Source organism: Delphinapterus leucas, chromosome 10 (assembly GCF_059928025.1).
Source record: "Delphinapterus leucas isolate spDelLeu-1000000601 "Yukka" chromosome 10, BTC_Dleu_Yukka2, whole genome shotgun sequence".
NCBI classification, from domain to species: Eukaryota; Metazoa; Chordata; class Mammalia; order Artiodactyla; family Monodontidae; genus Delphinapterus; species Delphinapterus leucas.
The window spans coordinates 57,394,368-57,408,479 of record NC_143138.1 but is presented as its reverse complement, the minus strand read 5'-3'; the positions used below and the strand labels follow the sequence as shown (position 1 = coordinate 57,408,479).

Genomic DNA, 14,112 nt, shown 5'->3' with positions numbered 1-14,112 from the left:
CCATGGCCGCTGAGCCTGCGCGTCTGGAGCCTGTGCTCCGCAACGGGAGAGGCCACAGCAGTGAGACGCCCGCGTATCGCAAAAAAAAAAAAAAAAAGTATACGTTGTTTTGACAGCTTCATGGCTCCATACGCCCTCCCAGGAATACCTGTCATGAAGTCATTTTGTATAATCCCCAGGGCTTCTGACACTAACTGGTTGAGCTAAGTCAACCAGAGTCTTCCTAAGGATTTTCGATCTGGAACTTTCTCCAGATAGCAAAGCTGTGACATATGGAACTCCCGCTCTGTCTACAGCCTTTTTTCTTGCAAAGTAGACAAAGAGTAGATGCATCTGGTCTTGCACAGAGCACCAGTGGAACAAATGCTGAGACACAGGTGAAGGCGTGCCATGCTGACCCCAGCTTCCGAGGCTCCTGAAGAAGCCCAGACACATCCTGCCCTTTACCCAAGGCTTGGCTGGCCACTTGCCCCAGGATCCTTCCAGCAAAGCCCCCTTTTTGTTTAATGGTGTCTGGCATGTGCAATCAAGAGTCCAAATACAACCAGGCAACACTGGTATCTGTAGGTTTCAAAGCTGCTTTGACAGCTTCCATCAGAATTTACTAAATACATACATTCACTTAAGAGGTAGTTCTCAAGGCCCTCCTAAGTGCCATGCACTGTGCTAAGCACCAGAAAGAGAGAGAAATGGTGGGTGACTCTTCCTCTCCCACATCCTGTACTTGGAAACAACAGTGAACCCCACACTGGGCCCCAAGAGTCAAGAATTAAAGTCTGCCCGACTCTGGGTAGGGTACCTCCTCTGGGCCTGTTTGTCCACCTTTAAAATGAAGGACCAGTAGTTTTAAAACTGTCATCAGGGGAACCCTAGTATTCCATAGGGGTGCTTGAGAATTAAGGGAAGGAGTGGGAGGGAAGGCTGAATGGCCCCTGAGCCCTCTTCTACTTGCTAACTTGGGCAAGCCTGCTTTTATGAACCGGCTTCTGTGTCCAATTTTTTTTTTTTTTTAACTGAAAGAATCCCTTTGCTGAAGAGAAAGCAACCAGATGGTCCCTGCAGTTCGACCTTCCAGTGTTGCTAGCGCTGTCTTCATTCAAAAATGGTAGCCTTTTGTCTTCCTCTCCTTCTCATCAAGGGCACTCACTAATAAAAGGTGAACTTTCTAACTCTGAGAAGACAAAATGGATCAAAAACTGGACAACTGGTTCCTAAATAGAGGGCCCCTTCATCAAAAATTGTTCCAAAGAGATCCAAGCAGGTTATTTAATCTTCATAATAAACAGTGAATAAAAAGGCATTGACACCATCAGAAGGATTCAAAGCAATTGTTTCTCCACTTAGCAAATATTAGTCAGAGGCCAAAAAAAATCTTTTATGTTACTGCAGAAAGCAGTGAGGTGATTTCTGCATCTTTCCTGTTTTATTAGGTAGTAGAGACTATAATTATTTTATTAGCAGGGAACCATGTTTGCATCTAGTGAGATAACTCAGGAGCTCCCAAACGGGAGATCTGGCTTGCTGATTCAGATCTGGGGTGGTGCTCCATCACTGTATTTTTTTAACAGCTCAGCAAGTGACCCAGCTACTCAGCCATGTTTGGAAATGGCAGCGCTTGTATTCTCAGTAGTCCTGAATATAACTTATTTTCTAGGTTTCTCTGCTGCACTTACAAAAATATTGCTCAGGGCTGTCTGCAAAGTATAGGATTGGGGAGCAGGGTTGTGTGTGTGGGGGATCTTGGGGATTTGGAAAATAACACCCCTGTCCTGCAGGAACATACCCAAAGTCCCAGGACAGTCCATTAAGGAGAAGCCCACAGTGTCTCCAACTAAGTCCTGAGCTTCTGAAGGGCAGACCTGGAGACCTGTGCTTAGGTCCACCCACAGGACCTTGACAGCCTAGGTATTGGCCATTAACTGCATGTCGTCCAAGCAGGAATTCACGGAGGTGCTCAAGTTGGCCCTGTAAGTGGGAGAATACAACCCCCTGCCATGTGATTAAGAGAGACAACAGGATTTTTATTATTATTATTATTTTATTTTCATATACAAAAAGATAAAACTTGAAACAGTTCTAGATTTTTCCTCCTATCTGTTGGGGTGTGGCTGCTTCTTCACACAGGGGGAAAAAAACTACATTCACATCGGTTTATTTGAGGACCCAGTGCAGAGTTCAAGCAGCAAAACCCCAACTTAGCAGATCTAATTCCAAACTTGACACTCATTTCTAAAATTACCACAGTAAAAAGGAACAAAGATCCACTGCAAATGAATGAACTATGATACAATGTTCTCTCCAAAATGTCTTCATTTTGCAACTGTAATTACATGGATGTCTGCTTTAGGCCATTTTAGATGTGTGCGGGTATATAATATATATATATATGTGTGTGTTTTATATATATATATATATATATATATATAAAAATCAGCACACTTTTCAAATCCAGACAGGGTAACAGCAACAAGCTTAACTCTGTGTGTGTGTGTGTGTATATATATATATATATTTTTTAAACATGATACTTTAGTATAACTTTTGTTAATTCAGTAGTACAATCTATTTCTGTTCTACAAAATTTTTATTTTATAGCTACAAGGGTGAAAAGTGACCTATTACATTTACATCTCACATATCCTGGCATACAAACAGTACTTACTGAATTTGAGCCAAAAACTGGAAGTCTTTAGTTTTAGCACTTGAAGAGCTTCTTCACTTCTACAGGCTTAAATCATATCCTAGTCACATTTCCAGAGTTTTCAAATGATTCATCATTGTAAACCGTGAGAAACAGGTGAATCCAAACTTTTAATTACAGTTTTATATACAAGTTAGATAACACAGCTCAAAAAGACTTTGCTATCCATCCTAAACCCAACACACACATTCTCCACTAAGTTATTAGACAAGTCTTAAGATTTTCCTTCTTTTCCTTACAAATAATACACACATTTAGAAGGAGCTGGTAAAACTGACATATAAGATGGCAAATGAGAGGTGACATCTGTTGGTTCCAGAATTGGTCCTGCAAATGTTGTACTCTGCTGTGTTCCTTAACTGTGTGTCTGTTACATGCAGAAGCTCTTTTCACAAGAATTGACATCAAACTCAATGTAAGTTAAATTTACAGTACTGTATGAAGTTCTTCAGATTCAAGGACAAATGTGGAAAAAATATTAACACGTGAAAAATTCGGCCTTTGATGCTACCATTAAGATCATGTCAAATTCATAAGCAGATTCTTTTGTACAGCTGAAAAACGGCATTGTGTGGATTTGTGGCGTGGAACTGAAATCTATAAGTATGTTTCTCATCTGCGGTAACCCTCACCCCCAATTCTCAAGTACCACCCAATTCTCTTTGCATTTTTACAGAATTCCAGGGGAAAAAAAAAAAAAGGGAGGAAAAAGACGCTGGCATTTTAACAACTCCTCCCCTCACAGGAGGTCCTCACACTCTCAGATGAGGTCTCCTAAGAATCTCTGTTACGGTCACTGGCTCTCAGACGGTGTTTGACAATGACTTGGACACTTTCCAAATCAAATCCCAGATGTTGCCTAACCTTTCCTACTCTCATCTCTGTCATTGCTGGTAAAATTTCGACGAGCGTGTTTTTCCCTTATGGAGAAATTATTTGGCTCAACATACACTGAACTCGTGGCAGGGCTCTGAGAAAACCCCAGCTGGGCTAAAGCCCTTGTAGAGACTGAAGTAAACAGCGCCTGAACAGAGTAGAGACCGAACACTTCGAGGGCTGAGTTGGGACCCAGTGGGTACACACTGACCCTGGTGTCCCACGGTCAGCAGGACAGGCCAGGTGGGCAGCCCACGCTCGTAGGGCTGAGTTACCACTTTAATGTTGGTCTGCCATCTATGCCCCAGCGACAAAGATTCAGATGTGGTGACTGCTGGTTAATTAAACTTTCTGAACTGGTAAAAAAGGCTCTTTAAAAAATATATATATATTTATTTAAAATACATCAAAATGACAAACAGCCATAACCCGCAAGGCCTAATTTCACAGCAACATACGCTACAGACATCTTCCCGAAATGCACTGTGGTGGATAGGGGGCGGGGGTTTTCAATCCTGCCATCTAAGGGAATGTTCTTCATTTGAGCTTTATTGACTGGAAATGTGTTACAAAGAGCTCATTTTCGGAACTCATTTGTGTACAAGGCCAACCAGTTGAATCACTCTGCCTATTCAGACAGCAGAATACTGAAAATGGCAGAATTCAAAGTGGAGCGCGGAAAGCACCCTTCAGATGGCACTCAAGACCCATCCCACCGCAGGGCCATGAAGAGCTTGCCAGAAGCCCCTTTTGCAATCCTTGGGAAGAGTTTTACTTTAAAACAAATAAGTACCCATACTCGGCAGGGTTCCTGCGTGTGTATGTCACAAGCCTGCAGTTTCGAGAGGACCCAGATGGTGACACTGTTCAACACAAGGTCTGAGGTAACTGGTTCTTAACACACCTGGAGCACAGAACTGCATCCAGAAAATACAGCTGGGAAAAAGGAAAAAGCTGGGGTTTCGGGCTAGAAAAGACAAGTAGAAAAAAGCTTACAGCAGTTGCTTTTGGGGGGAGGCAGGTGACAAAAACAAAGGCACAACAGAATTACATTCCAAGACGTGGCTGGAGAGCAGAGAAATGTTCTTTGATGGGGAACAGGAAAATGACGGATGGTTGGTTCCCAGAGTGCTCCTGGATCTGCCGAAACTCAATTCATTCAAGTATAAAAGGGATAGCGTAAAACTTTACTCTCGATCAGACCGAATAAAAGCACAGCTGGTTTCCCATGACACATTAGGGACTCTCCTGACAATTTTGTCCCAACCAGAACACCTCCGAACGCAGCAGCTGAAGCCAGCAGGCAGGGGCTGGGGAACAGGCCTTCAGCCATTACGGCTACAGAGTATGAGCTACATGACTCTATACTTGAGTATAGATGAGTATACATGATGTATACTTCCTATACATCCCCAACAAAAAGGCTTATTACCCAGTAACCATCCACTCTCTACCCAAAAAATCAAAAGGCTAACATGAAGACTGCCTTCCAGATTATGGCAGTGATGCTGACCTTTGTAGGAAGAGCAGGAAAACCTTGTAGATACTGGAAAAATGCCCTGCTGGTACAGGATTCTGAGCCTCCTCCACAGGCTCCTGGGTTACTCGCTAGACTAAAGTGGCGAGCCAACGCAGCCCCTCTCGCCTCCAAACAGCCCTCACAGAGAAGATAACATGTGTCTGGCAGCTCTCCGTATAATCTGATCACTATGTCCACACACCACCCTCCCCCTTTCCGAATAATTACTCCATTGGGAATTCTGTCCTGAAAACTGGATAATTTGGTCCTAGATAATTCAGTTTGGCAGATTTCTCCAATCACCAAATCCTCTTTTCACATGTTCGTAGCCTGAATCTTATTCTAACCCCAACCCACCCCAACCTGCACCCATGCAATTTCTGTTCCCCAAAACACCTTCATACTACTTCACCCATGAGAGTAACTTAGAAACTAATTATTCACCTCAGAACCCTTTGTTCAAAAGAAACCTCAGGAGGAAGCACGACTGTGAAGCACACTGCAGGCTCCACTTGCCTCTCCAAGCCCCTCTCCTCCAGGTCTGCAAGGAGCAGGGCTGAGCACCCCTGTCCTGCACAGACTGTCCCACACAGACAGCCACGAGTGGAGTTTTGGTCAAACGAGACCCAAAGATGGTCTGTAATCTGCCAGTGTATCAACGAGAATCCGCAGGAGCGCTAAGTGACAGCGCCACACCACTTACACTCCAGTGTATGTTTATCTTGAAAGGTAAAGCTCATTACTCTGATTAGAGAATCATTCTTATTCGAAACTCACTAGACTTTATAAAAATAATCTGTGGTATAAAACAATCTCCACACTGTGCAGAAGAAATCTGTCAGGTGATATAACTAAATATATATGTAGTGCTATAGATTTTTTAAAGTAAAATTTCAAGTGCTGTAACTCTATTATATAACCTATACTTTTATTTACAATGCTACCTAACAACATTCCAATGCAAACGGGATTCGGAGAATCAGGGAACGAGCCCACGCCCAACCAACAGCAGAAATTCCCAGGACTCAAGACGGAACTCATCCATTTGCAAAAAACCCATCCTCACCTGCCTGAAAAGCATTAGCTAATGCGCTGTATTTTTTATAACCGTCAGCTTAAAAATGTAAACTTTGCAAATGAATGAAACGCTTTTCTGTAGATGTCCACAAGAAACCACGTTTGTAGAATCCACTGCATACACACGTGTCCGTGTGTATATTTCTTTAGTGTCCTGTAACTGGCTTGCAGTAGTTCTCAGAATTGTCTAGGCCCCAGACAATCCAAAGACACTCCTGGAGAAGAAAGGGCAGCACAGGGCCCATCTCCACATGCTGGCGTTTAGAGAATATGCATTTTAATTCATGAGGAAAAAACACTTGTGTTATCGCTACGAGCTGCCATAGGAGCAAATAATATATCACTGGTTTTGGCACTACAGGGATACATAGAGTAACCACAATCAAAAAGTCCTGCTTCATTCATACCTGGAAGATACCATCACAAAAATGTAAAGGCTTGGTAAAAATTGTAAAAATTTAAATAGTGGTAAATCCTTTAAATTCAAAATCTTGTCCAAACCAAAGTTTACAGTGGACCCAAAATGAGTTTAAAATAGGAATATTCAAAATACCCCACTAGATAATTTGGACTTTTACTTGATGATAATGTATAGGTCTCCTGGACCCACTACAGTCGTCCCTCTGTATGGGGGAGGAGTGTGGCAGGGGGATGGGAATCCAAAACCCACTGAGGCAGAGGCCTCTTACATAAAATGGTGTAGCATTTGCATATAACCTCCACAGATCCTCCCCTATACTTGAAATCACCTCTAGATTACTTATAATACCAAACACAATATAAATACTATGTAAATAGTTGTAAATACAATGTAAATACTATGTAAAGAGTTGCCAGTAGGTGGCAAATTAAAGTTTTGATTTTTGGAATATTCTGTAATTTTTCCCCCCAAAATATTTTTGATCCGAGGTTGGTTGAACCCACGAATGAGGAACCCGTGGATACAGAGGGCCGAATGTAATTGTTTTTAAAGTGTGGCTGAGTCAAATAAATTAATTTCCAAGGGAGAGGGTGCATTTTAAGCTTCAATTTCTTTTTGCTACAAAACTAAAATCATCTTTTAAAACTTCCCCAAGCCTCCTAAAGGTCTGGGATACGTTCATACGTGAATTGCTGGTTACAAATTAACTGTCAGGAGTATTACTTAAAGAACTATGCCTATAACCCTGAATACACTGTTTACAAATCTAGACTGAGAAAATAAACAAACAGTTCATCAACTGAATTACTGGGTCCGTTTCTTTGCCTAAAACATTACTCCTGATTGAGACTTAAACTCATCATTACTAGGCTGAACACATTAGCTGCTGAGCATTTTATTAGTTCAGGTTTTGTGAACAGCCATCGACCTAGGAGAATTCAAATCACCCAAAAGAGGAGAAAAAGCCATCTTGTCCTCTTTCCTTTTCTGGCTGCTTGGGGGAGGGGGAGGGGGAGTGTAGAGAGTCAATTCCCTGTGCTTCTTGGAAAAATGTGGTCTGAGGGCCCCCGAACTGTGAACCAGGCAGGGCTGGCTGTCTCTCCAAAGATTCAGAACCCAACAGGCCATTGAAATAGCTGGGACTGACAGACTGAGTAAACTGAGTTCTCCTGAAAAATGCTTTCCAATTTAGATATTTTTCTAGGGAGCCAAGTTCTCCGGAATAATGCCTGGCTGTTCAACTTCTAGTACCACTTGTAAAAACTTACATACATACGCTCACTATATTACTAAAAAAACATCAAATCCTTGTATCACCAATAGATGTGGGGAACTTCACATTGCATTCTAAAAAGAGGCAGAATTCCATTTGCAAGAGGGTCATCTAGTCCTCCCACCCTGGATGGAACAGCTGCCTCCCTGCCCTCATGGCTCAGAGCACAGGGGCCACGTGATGGGCTTTCTGCGCCACACATAGCACATGGTGGACCCTCAGTACACGGCTGGGCTTGCCACCAAGGAAACACCACACATGCAACCCAAGCACCCAGTGCAGAAGGGCAGGGCAGCAGCCACCAAGAACGTGGCCAACTGGAGAGAAAGGGGACACAGAACTGCAGGGTCACCTGCTCAGCTCCCTAAAGCATGACAGGAGGATTAGCCTGGCCCCAGGGGCAGGGGAAGGACCACCTCAGTGGCCTGGAGATGGCAGATCTTTCCCTTGGCTGAGAACATGTGAGCTGGGGGCTCAAGAATCCTGAGGATGTTCAAGGCTGGACAAGGTCCTTCGTGTTCTGGACACATGCCACCACATCCAGACAGAGTGAATCCTGAGTCAGAAGCAGCTGGCACACACGGGGAAGCCTCCCCAGCAGGACTGACCCCTCCGGGCACCTACTGAAAGCCAACAGGACAGGAAGGCCATCTGAACACCAGGCTGATGGCGCTCACCACATTTATGCACAGCTGGGTCTCGCTTTCTCCTAAGAAGGGTCCATTCTCAGCCCTCACACCCCAAGTAATCAACCAAAGGACTCCTGATAGGGACCAACGGCCCCAGGCAAAAGCCCAGCTTATGCCAGCCCCAGCATGAGCTAACGACTACATCCATGGCCTTCTCTGGCTGCCCGTCATGAAGAGTCCTCTGCAGGACACTGTGGCATGGTGGCCTCTGTCCCCACGTGTCTGCTCCCTCCCATGGATCTCTCTGGCTCAGGAGATCTCCCCACAGTGATCAAAAAGAACACACTCTCCCCCAAGTCCACCCCACAGCCAGAAGCCTGCCCGGACGACAGTACACTAGGAAGAAAGGGGCAGGGATCCTGGGCCACTTCTGTCCCCTGACTTGGCCACCCTCTCACCCTGGATGAGGCAGGGAAAGCAATGTCAGACTCCCTCCCTGCCCCCCCACCCCGTCTTCCACAGAGCTTGGCGGTGGCGGGGGGGGGGGGCAGGGGGGAGAAGGTAGCAGTGATCTGAGATCACCGGAAGTGGAGGCTACAAGAAATCTTTGTGAAGAAGAGCACAGGCAGAGGCCCCCAACCCCATCGACACAAATCAGAGCTCTGGATGGCTGACTCCCCGCAGAAGAAGACATGACAGTAAACCTAACTTTATCAGAGGCGGAAGACCCACCCAGGCCCCAGCAGCATGCCCGGGAGAGAGATGCCCACCTTCTCCTGGCCACGAGCAGTCAGGGACACTCAGCCTAGCACACGGGGAAAGGGCCGCCGGAAGCCTTCTGCCCGGCCACACCACATGGGGCCATCTCTGGACACTTCATTCTGGTGCCAAGGCCCCAAAGGGAGTGACAGTGGCTGAGCACTGGGTCAGCAAAGAGGGAGCGTCCCCAGACAAAAGGCCTGCCCTGTCCGTCCTGCATCCTGCCCCGCAGGTCCCACAGCAGGGCCAAAACGTGCTCCCAGAAGAATCAAGCCAGCACACAAAAGAAAAACTGCCCAGAGGAAATCTAAAACCAAACAGAGGCTGGGGTTTAGTGTTCCACACGGGCTGGGATCAGGGATCTAATCATTCCTATGGTAAATTAGCTACATTTGTTACTGGTTTATTCTATTCGTTTCTTCTGAGGGTTGAAAAGTAGAGACTCCCAGCCCTGCCTAAGGAGAAAGCTGGAGAAATCAGATATGGCACTTTTCAATAAATATTTTAAAGCTTCTGAAAGACATAAGTGGAAAAGAAAAGCAACTGCTGTAAGGCCTGTTTTTCTGTTAAAAATTATTCCGAGGGAAGAAAAATACCACAGCAAAAAATAGCTTAAAAAGGAAAAGTCAGAAGACAAATAACTTACCAAAAAACAAAAACAAAAACCTGTCTCTGTGGCCACCTTGGCCAGCCCACATTTTGACCCATGAAGCAAAAACTGAGCTCTGAGAGGGAAGCAAACTCGTCTCCTACCACACCCCGTGCCCAAACACGCAGAGGAGGACACGGCCCAGGGGCCCAGAACCCCCGCGTGGCGGTGCACTGAGCCCTCACCACCAAGCCGTGCCGTCACAGACCGGCCCTGAGCAGTGTGGACCCAGAGGCCTACAGCTCAATTCCGCTATCACTGCTGCCAATGTGCTTAAGAAATTAAGTCTCGAGTAAAATTACCTCACGTGGGTCTAAAGGCTACAGTTTTGCCAAGTTAAAGTGGGGTCACCTGTCATCCTGCACAATGACCAATCAAGTCGAGGGAAACACTTGAACTTCCAAATAACTCAGGAGGAGGCTCCCCCCTCCCCTTCTCATGCCAGTCAACCTCTCCCCATCGTCCACCAACTCGCCTACCCGCAAGGTGAAGAGATCCAGTTTTTAAATAAAATGGTCTAAAGAAACGGGAAGGAAAAGTCTTCACAAATAAGAGTGATGAATGCCCAGACTCGGCCCAGACAGCCAACCTACAGTTGATGACAATTATTTACAAGGGGGCGTTATCAAAGAAAAATGGTAGCACTCCCTAGAAGACTCACAACTTTTCTTCTTTTTCTCTATTTCTTTTAAACTTTCTTGTCATAAAAGCCAACTTACATTAAAGTATACTTACTACAAGACAACACAACTAATAAAATATATAATAAAACTTACACAAGTAGAAAATTCTGAGGTATTTCTGGTTTGAGGTGGTCTGTGGTCGTGAAGTTTTAATTCTCTTACTCTTCAAAATTTAAACCTCGGAAGCCACATAGCAAAGCATGTATGTGTGTGTTTTGTTTTTTTAAAAAATTTGCATGTTTCATAAATTAAAAAAATTCAAATGTTGAAACAGCAGCATTAGGAACATTCACTGACGAGAGCAAGGTTATGGCAAAACAGAGAAACTGTTTTTCGAATATGCACCTCTTTAAAGGGTCTGGAGAAAGCTGTGTTCACGAGCCACAGAAAGGGACAATAACGTCACCACACAGGGCAGAGCCAGCACTGCAGAACTCCGGGGGTCTCCAGAGGGCCAGGCCTTCTTGGCAGGCCCAACCCAGGAAACTCTCCCGCCCTGGCTGTGCAGAGCGCCCCCTGTGGCCATTTCCCTGAACTGCTCCAGGAGGAAGCAATGTACATATTTCAACTTTTCCTCATTAAAGATATTTACAGTATCATGTCTTATGAAGAATGTACTCACTAAACCGTGATGATTTATACCCTTACCTAACCTTAAAATCAGGGCAGAAAAAATGTTTTGTCCTATGCCCAAGCCCAAGTGAGTGGAAAAAACTGGTCAGGGCCAACAGATGGGTCAGAGCCACACCTGATTTCAGACTTTCTCCAAACCCTGCTCTTGCCGTTAACGCTTGGCCTCCACACACTCCTTCCCCTCGATTCCTGGTTACCTGAGAAGTAGTCTCATAGCAAAGGACGTTGCTCCGAATGTGCCCGGGTCCAGTGTAGCTCTGCACCAAACCCCACCCCCAGCTCTGTCCTCCCCTCCAACTCCGGTCCAAACCATCCTCATCCTCAGCCCCGCTTCCCTCGGTCAGGACAGCACCCGGTAACCCGTGAAGGACACATCTGCTGTTTCTTATACTCACTGTCGAAAAAGGGAGAAAAACACAGTAAAAGGCGGGGGGCTGGACGAGGGCAGAGGGAAACTCCTCTTTTGAGGAAGATGTGTTCTTATGTAACAGTCTTCAAAGGTTCCTCTAGGTAGAGTTTGCAGCATTAAGTTTCCTAAGACAGGAGATGGGTTTCTTTGTGTCACAGATTCTGAGACAACAAACAAAGAGAAAGAGGGAAAAATGAACCCCGAAGGGCGGGAGGTGGCCGAGGCTCTTCAGCACGGCGCTGGTTCTGCATTCACAGCTCAGCACCTCAACGCCTGCTGACGTGTCCACTGTTTGCGATACAGTAGAGCAATGTGCTGGTAAAAACTGATCCAATCCAAAAAATAATATTAATAATAATAATAATAATAATTATAATAATAATAGAAGTCAAGGTAAAGTAGCAGCTGCATTTTGCGTGTTTGTTGGTGTTACAGGATTTCCAAAACAAAACACTACTTTGTTTTCTTCCTTTCCTCTTCAGATCCACTGAGTCTGGAGATCCACTCATGTCCTGGGCTTAGATGCTCGACTCCTTCGGGGGCAGGTCCACATTGGTGACGGAGGTCACCAGGGAGACAAGACAGTCCGAGGTAGTGCCATTGACAGACCTCCGGATCAGGGACACCCGCTCCTCCACACAGCCCGCGGACAGACGAGCTTCTGCGTCGTGGTCCCAGCACTCCTCGATGGTCACGCAGAGCTGGGCCAGGCCCTGCACACCAGCGGGAGAGAGGAAACAGATGCCCTTGCCGGTGGCCCTCACTGAGGACAAGCAAACCTGACGATGTTCCTGAGGACCAGGGAGAGCCACGAGCCCACCTGCAGGGGTCTGAAGGAGACTCCCCTTCCGACAGTCACCAGCCTGAGGCCACGGGCCTCCTCCACAGCGCTGACGAAGGGTCCACTGAACCTCAACGTGGGAAGCAGGGCAACCCAGGGCCCTCCGGGGGCAGACATGGCTGCTGCCGCGGAGCAGTGATATTCAAACAAAATCTTATTACGCCAAGCCCAAACCACATAAGGGCCCAAAGTGCAGTCACGGTGGGAAAAGAGGAAGGCTTCATCCCACCCTGTCCCCCATAGCCCTGGACACCTCCCCAGAGTCCAGAGAACGTGGAGTGACACCCTGTGCTGGAACCAACTGTGTGCAGCTGGGAAAGGCAGCAGGATGGGCAAAATGCCCACACCCAGGAGCAATCCAGCCTGCTCAGCACCAGGACACACTCAGACCTCTCTGGATCTGCTCCTCATCAGGAAACTGGACTGGCAACCCCAGTTTCTCTGCCCTGGGAGACTGAGGAGGTCTGAGGCAGAATGTAAGTTCCTGGCCCAGCTTCCCTCTCCTGATGCCTAAGATTTTTCCATTTGCGGCTCTGGGCTCCAGGGAGCAGCATGGCAGCTCAACTTGGCCTCCACAGCTCGACCCCAGACCATATGGTGAGAGCGCTAGCTCCCACTGGCCCCAAGGATGTCCCTCTTCTGAATTAACCCTGGGGTAGCAGGGGAAAGGACTCAATGAAGCTGGAGGCAAATATCCTTCCAAGAAAGATAATGATTTACATAGCTGGGGTCTTTTTTTTTTTTTTGCGGTACGCGGGCCTCTTGCTGTTGTGGCCTCTCCCGTTGCGGAGCACAGGCTCCGGACGTGCAGGCTCAGCGGCCATGGCTCACGGGCCCAGCCACTCCGCGGCATGTGGGATCTTCCTGGACGGGGGCATGAACCCGTGTCCCCTGCATCGGCAGGCGGACTCTCAACCACTGCGCCACCAGGGAAGCCCATAGCTGGGGTCTTTTGTATGGTATCTCCAGACTGGAGGGGCCCAGATGCCACAGAGCTAAGCCATATTAAGCACTTATGTGATAGGTGTCCTGCCTGGGGATGTACAGTAACTCCTTCAATCTATTACTACCCTGAGGGAACAAAGGCTCAGAGACATAAAGCAATTTGCCGGAAGTTACCCAGCTACTGACCGGCAGATCCAGGATTCCAACCAACATGTGTCAGGCCCAGGGCCAGTGGGCTCCACTGCACCAGTGCTCCACGGGGCAACCAGGGCTCTGACAGAGCTGTCAGACCCCATCGCTCTCTGTGGCCAAAACCAGAGCCGCCTCCCTGCAGAGCACTAACCTCCCCAGACGCTCCCCTGGTGGAAGGGAGGCACTGCACCAAGTGGCCTCTGACCAGGCAGGGGCGGAGGGGCTGTCCCGCTGCCTGAGGCCCCTCTCTCTGACCCTGCCACACATGGGAGGGGCTGCCCTCTCTGCCCCCCAGGCCCCTCACCGGGTGTTTCAGCCAGTGATCCTTGATGGCAGGCCGCATCTTCTTGTGCACGACCACCTCCTGCAGCTCCTCCAGTGAAGGGTGCTGGCCAATCTCTTCCTCAAAAGGCAGCATGTACTCGTCCACAGGTCCTGGGGGTGGAGAGAGAGCCCGGCGGGGTCACCCTAACGCCCAGCCACACACCCCCACACACCCAGAATG

General features: G+C 47.1%; 1 protein-coding gene across 3 annotated transcripts in view; it reads right to left on the bottom strand.

Moving 5' to 3' along the window:
• Positions 1-1,575: 1,575 nt before the first annotated feature.
• Positions 1,576-14,112, bottom strand: part of ACVR2B (activin A receptor type 2B) — a 35,402-nt gene continuing 22,865 nt past the window's right edge. For 2 of the 3 annotated variants that reach the window (XM_022553756.2, XM_089919077.1), the window contains exons 10-11: positions 13,912-14,042; positions 1,576-12,342 (exon numbers count right to left, since the gene is read on the bottom strand). In XM_022553756.2, the coding sequence (XP_022409464.1) occupies positions 12,148-12,342; positions 13,912-14,042 (326 nt within the window). In that variant the 3' untranslated portion in view covers positions 1,576-12,147. Of the gene's footprint in view, positions 14,043-14,112 lie in introns of all 3 variants that reach the window. The other variant, XM_022553755.2, reaches the window with a different exon arrangement.